This window comes from Helobdella robusta (genome assembly GCF_000326865.2).
Source record: "Helobdella robusta unplaced genomic scaffold HELROscaffold_85, whole genome shotgun sequence".
NCBI classification, from domain to species: Eukaryota; Metazoa; Annelida; class Clitellata; order Rhynchobdellida; family Glossiphoniidae; genus Helobdella; species Helobdella robusta.
The window spans coordinates 356,487-363,007 of record NW_008705490.1 but is presented as its reverse complement, the minus strand read 5'-3'; the positions used below and the strand labels follow the sequence as shown (position 1 = coordinate 363,007).

General features: G+C 31.8%; 2 protein-coding genes across 2 annotated transcripts in view; one reads left to right on the top strand and one right to left on the bottom strand.

Annotated features, from left to right (window-relative positions):
• The window catches only part of HELRODRAFT_194580 (hypothetical protein), a gene marked incomplete at its 5' end in the record, with an annotated part of 5,815 nt that extends 2,204 nt beyond the window's left edge, over positions 1-3,611 (bottom strand). The window contains 5 exons of the mRNA XM_009032644.1: positions 907-911; positions 1,224-1,330; positions 1,458-1,476; positions 1,572-1,656; positions 3,593-3,611. Of these exons, the coding sequence (XP_009030892.1) occupies positions 907-911; positions 1,224-1,330; positions 1,458-1,476; positions 1,572-1,656; positions 3,593-3,611 (235 nt within the window). The remainder of the gene's footprint in view (positions 1-906; positions 912-1,223; positions 1,331-1,457; positions 1,477-1,571; positions 1,657-3,592) is intronic.
• Positions 3,612-5,231: 1,620 nt separating this feature from the next.
• HELRODRAFT_194579 (hypothetical protein) overlaps positions 5,232-6,521 on the top strand; it is a gene marked incomplete at its 3' end in the record, with an annotated part of 3,092 nt that continues 1,802 nt past the window's right edge. Inside the window, exons 1-3 of the mRNA XM_009032643.1 lie at positions 5,232-5,733; positions 5,922-5,981; positions 6,100-6,200. Of these exons, the coding sequence (XP_009030891.1) occupies positions 5,629-5,733; positions 5,922-5,981; positions 6,100-6,200 (266 nt within the window). The 5' untranslated portion in view covers positions 5,232-5,628. The remainder of the gene's footprint in view (positions 5,734-5,921; positions 5,982-6,099; positions 6,201-6,521) is intronic.

Below are 6,521 nucleotides of genomic sequence, written 5' to 3'. Positions count from 1 at the left end.
TACATACATACATACATACATACATACATACATACATACATACATACACACATACAAACATACATACATACATACATACATACATACATACATACATACATACACGCACACACACACACATACATACACACACACGCACACACACAAGCGTATATATACATATCGGCGAATACTAGGATTCTACAAAGAACATTTATAAACGTTCATTTGTTTGCGAGCTTACCATAGATAAACATCTATTTAATGTCACAGAAAAATGGAAGGGTACTTTAGTGTTGGTTCCCTAAAAGCACCTTTTGAAAGCTTTTTATTAATTTCGAGTCTCAAACACCTGTTCATCTTGTTATTTCGTCGTATTTGTTCGTTCGTTCGCTCCTATTCGATTTATTTCAATGTGTCTAATTTGATGGCCCAATGGAAAGGTTCGTAAATAAAGGAATAAAGGGAGGAAAGAAGAAAGGAAAGATGGAATGAGAGATGGAGTGAGTGAATGAATGAGTGAAGTGAGTGTGAGCGAGTGATGGATTAATTGAATAAATGAATGAATAGAAAAACGAGACGAACTAAAGAAAGTAAAAACAAACGAACGAGCAGAGGAATGATTAATCATTTCGGTGATCAAATGAGTGATTTGTTTGTGATTGATTGAATGATTGATTGATCGGTTGATCCGTTGATTGAATGATTGAATAAGTTAGTAAATGAAAGAATTAGTGAATAAGTGAGCAAACGAATAAATGAATGAACGAACGAACGAGCGAATGAATGAATGAACGAATGAATACGTTATAGAGAAGCAAGTTTGTTTTTAAAATTGTTGAGAATTATTTATTTTTCGTTTTCTTCTCGTCATTCAAAAAATAGTATCGACAGAATTATAAACTAATTTCAATCGCGAATTCTAACTTTGGCTGATTGATGGATGGAGAGATAGAAAGACCATAGGATGGGCAAACGAACGCAGCAAAGATTAAATAAAAGATTAGATAACAATAATCGTAATGATCAAATAGTTTTTTTTCAAACCAACCAACCAACCAGCCAACCAACCAGCCAACCAACCAGCCAACCAACCAACCAACCAGCCAACCAACCAACCAACCAGCCAACCAACCAACCAACCAACCAGCCAACCAACCAACCAACCAGCCAGCCAGCCAACCAACCAACCAACCAACCAATCAGCCAACTAACCGTTTTTATTCATACCGACTTGCAGGCACCTCTTGAGTCGACAAGCCCGGCACTGATTTCGCCGAGTCTTATCGACAGCACATCCCTCTTTCACTTTCGATTTGCACCGGTATTTACGCTGTCGTCGAATGGATCGCTGTGTGTGTGCGTGTGTGTATATATGTGTGTGTGTGTGTGTGTTAGTATTCATGTCTGTTTGCATACATCAATTTTTAATTTGATCAAACGCAAAACAACTTCCGATTAAACGACCACAAACTCACTTTGAAAAAACCGGCGCACCTGGGTAATAATTTTAAGAACAATCATGAATATTAATATATCATAATAACTATAATATATGCAAAATTATGCAAATTTATGCTAAACATACCCACCCGTCACAAGCAAATATTCCGTAGTGCTTGCCAGAGGAATGGTCCATACAGACCTGGCAAGGGGTGTCCAACAAAATGCGACTGTCTGCAATGTCATCATAATTAACATAATTATAATAATAATTATAATAATAATTATAATAATAATTATAATAATAATTATTATTATCATCTTAGACACAATGAACGCGTACATCTTAATACATTCAGCACCAGCCAATCAGATCACTCGATCCATTCGTTCGTTTATTCATCAGCACATCTGTATATCAGTGGGATCATTTTGATGGATGAATGGATGGATAAAGGAGGGAATGAAAAAAATGACTGAATAAATGGATAGATGAATGATGAAAAATATGTAGGTTAACGAATCAAAGATTGAATAAACGAATGAATAGATAAAAAAATGAAAAAAGGAATGAATGGATAAAGGGATGAACAATTAAATAAATGGGTGAATGAATGGTGAAAAATGGATGGATATAAAAATGGATGTGAAATAAATTAAATAACTGCTCTTCGAAATCCGCCAAAATCTACATGGATTATTAAAACTAATACATTGTAACCCCTATACAAACATCATTAAAGCGAAATTAATAATAGACACATACACGCACACATATACACGCACATACACACGTACATACACACACACACAAACGAGTATACACACTTGCATACATCTATTGTTATAAAATAAAATATTCTCATGACTAAGTTGATGGCAACATTTAAAATTTCGCCGTGTTCTTTAGTGTGTTTAGTCAGTGAAAATCAATAAAAATATCGAAATGAATTGTTTGTATGTGTGTGTGTGTGTGTGTGTGTGTGTGTTTGTATGTATGTATATGTGTGTGTGTGCGTGTGTATGGGTGCGAATTTGTTTGAACGTGTCCTTGTTCATGAATGTGAATGTTTAAGGTGTGTTTGTGTATGTGTGTGTACAAGGTATGTGTTTGGGAAAATTTGTTGGTGTATTTATTGTGTATTCGAGTATACAGCCAAGATTAACAATTGTAATTGAAATGTACGTGTGTATGTGTTTCGCGTGTGTGAATTGTGTATGTGTGTGTGTGAATGTGTGTGTGAATGTGTGTGTGTGTGTGTGCGTGTGTGTGTGTGTGTGTGTGTGTACTGCTTAGAAGTATGTAGAATGTTGACGACGACGACAATGAGCGATAGAGCGTCCTGACGTGGCTATTCAACTTCTGACTGCGTTTTCTCACATAAATATTCTCGCAACTTCAATTCAACTAACAACACAAGCACGAAAACACACACTTATACACACATACACACGCGTACATTCAGACATACATACACAAACACACACACATACATACACACACACACAAACACACATACATACATACAAACACACACACGCACACACTGCAATTTTTAAATGGCTTCATTTAATTTTTCAATAGTTGCATATAAATTTTGCTTGTGTTTTGTATCTTTATTGGATACAACAAAGATGCAAACATTATAAACAAACATTATAATGACGATAATGTGATATATGAATCGTAACCGCCGATAAAAATAATGAAGATGGTGATTGGCTGGAAGATAATGACGTCACGCTCAGAACCTCAAGTTGTTGAATGTTTATGTCTGTACCGTAATTTTACTTCACCGTACCTAGCTAACTTATCATCAGATATCAATTAAATAAAGTTAATAACCATTCAACTAACCAGCCAATAAACAATCAATCAATCACCAATGGATGAATGAATGAATGGATGGATGGATGCATGAATGAATGAATGAATGAATCAATCAATCAATCAACCAATCAAAATTGGTATAGGAAATTCTATTTAGCCACAAAAATTTCATGACGAATAAATAGCACAGGGCTGAGCTCACACCCACTTAGAACAAAATTTTATTATTTCTTTTATTATATAATAATAATAATTATTATTATAATATCATTAGTAATACTTGTAATTATACCGATATTTATTTAGTTAATCAGCCCGGACTAAAAGTTTTTCACTAACTTTTCTCCGTGGAAGACATATTAAATAATTCCTGCTCGAGTTATTCTGGACCACCGGAAAGTTATTTTAATTATTATTATTATTTATTATTTCAATTATTACTATTATTTGTTATTATTATTGCTATTATTATAACCAGCAGTTCAGCCCTTTACCAAAAATCATTGCCGGCTAAAATCTTATAAATGAACGATTTCTATAACTCACTATCGCGTTATGCACTCATTTCTTTATATATAGCTACTTATATATATATACCTCTATATACCTATATACCTATATACATATATATTTATATATATATACATATATTGATTTATATATATATATTTTTTTATAAGTATAATTGATTTCATTTGCCATTTATTATCTTTATACGCGTGTGTGTTTCCATGTAAAGCTCTAAACCGTAATTGAACTATTTTTAGTAGTAGTTGTGGTAGTAGTAGTAGTAGTGGTGGTGGTAGTAATAGTAGTAGTAGCAGCAGTGGTGGTCACAGTAGTAGTAGTTGTAGTAGTGGTAGTAGTGGTAGTAGTAGTAGTAGCAGCAGCAGCAGTAGTAGTAGTAGTAGTAGTAGTTATTATTTAAACTGACATGGAATTGATATTATTGTATATATTTGTGCAGTTGTTGATTGACATAAGTTAACTTGCTTTCATATAAATGATGGTTGCGATATAGACCTTATTATTCTCGATATATATATATATATATATATAAACATACATATATAATTATTAATATATATATATATATATAATCATTATACAAATAATAAATATAGTCATAATTTTAAGAACTTGTCAAATAGAACCTCGTCTGACCAATCAGGTCTAAGCTTGGTTGTTTTATAATTCAACTCTCTCGACCAGGCAGAATTATTGTAGAAGTATTTCGTCCAATCAAAATTGGCGGAGTGTGATGATTGACGTGCCATATTTTTGAACCTCGCCCAGTAAAAAATTAGTCGTTACTATATAATAGCTCTGCTACATTTATAATGAAATGCATATGTAACCAGATTTGTATGCTAAGGTGCGAGATGTATCATTTGCCACGAAATTACCTCAAAACATCATTAGTTTCAATTGAGGCAATGAAGTGAGGAGAATTTGACGTACATTTTGATCAACTTGCAACACAATCAGAGCATTATTTACTACAAAACTATCTGAACAAGTGATTGAAAATGCTTTTTAAGCTATTTTTGTCAATGATTCATTCATTTTGAAAGTAATTTCATTTAAATCAATCTTTCGTGCCTATTTAACTGCTGTCAAATTACAAAAAAAAATGAAAAATTATGAGTTTAATCTCTTGAAATCATTTACCTATAGTTCAAACTCTGATCTAAATTAAACATTGCACACATTTCGCTGACACCATACTAATAAAATTAGTACTGTTATAAGTTTACTATTATCTTCTTTAATGTCTTCGATTTTGCATTTTATTCATATTTGTGTGCATAATGTAAAGTATATACTACTAGTAATTTTAGTTGTTTTTATATTAAATCAATTATTAATGCAATTTAAGAGGTTTTGATATATGTATTATAAATATTATTTTTTTAAAATAAGTAATAACGCGCTACACAATTATTTGTTTTATGTTTACTTTGAAAAGTGAACGAAAGTATAATCGAACTTTCAAATTTTATTTTCATTTCAGTCGAGAACGATTAGTGTTGTTTAATTTATGATTAAATTTATTTTGCGTCATTGTCGCTTTTTATATTTTTTATTTGAAAATTTGTAACTTAATTCTGTTTTTCACCCGAAATTTTATTTCATGTTTACTTTTGGTGAAAACTGTGAGGAAATCAGCAAATCACTGACTCAAAAAAACACTAACTAACTGAACCAAACTAATGCTAATCGAACGCTGAAATCTCGTTTAATTAATATAGAATCTATAAGTTTGTATCTGCATAAAATAGATCATCATAAGATTTGCTTCATGGTTCATAACAGTCCCTAACCTAACTAAATCTGGCGAAGCATCTAACCAACATCAACCTACCCTACGAATCATGGACCAGCTATGCACATACTGTCAGAAGGCAATCCATCTAAAGCAGCCGAGAGTTCAATGCTACGACTGTCCGTCATCTCGATCTGTGGTTCTTTGCTTAGAGGTTACTATATAGTTGAGTATACATTGTATACAAGAGTAGAAATATAATATGATAATTGTTGTGTGTCACTATTGAAGTATTGACTAAATAAAAATGTGTGTGTTGCTGAATAAATAAATGGGTCATTTTTAAAAAGAAGATAGAATATTTATCTGTTTTTAACTAATTTAAAAAAAAATTTCTTCAAGTGTTTTTCGTGTGGAGTTGAAGCCGGCAACCACAGGTCCAGCCACGATTATCAAATTTATGTGGGTCCTTATAATTATTTCATAATTACGACTGGTATTAAAATTATAAATAAACAAATATATTATAACAAATAATTTAAAAAGGAATTAATAATAATTTTTCTCTCTCTGTCCCTAGACTGAAAGTTCTCTTCAAATATTTCCAAGTCGATTTAACTGGACCCAGCATGAGATTGAAAACTTATTGGAGGCAGTTGAAACACTGAGCTTCGGAAAATGGTAGAAGTTGATCAATCAATCAACCAACCAATCAATCCATCATTCAATCCATTTATTCATCCATCAATTTATTGATAAGTCATTTAATCAATTTTTTTATCCATCCATTAATCATTCATTCTCCCAATCAGTCAATTAATCAATCAATTAACCCATTTATCACTTCATCCATTGCATTCTATTTATATTTTATAGTGTATTTCTATATATCCATATTAACAATTATAGTAGTAGAAGTAGTAGTAGTAGTAGTTGTAGTAGTAGTAGTTGCAGCAGTAGTAATAGTAGTAATAAAAATAGTAATAATGTGTTTGATTAATA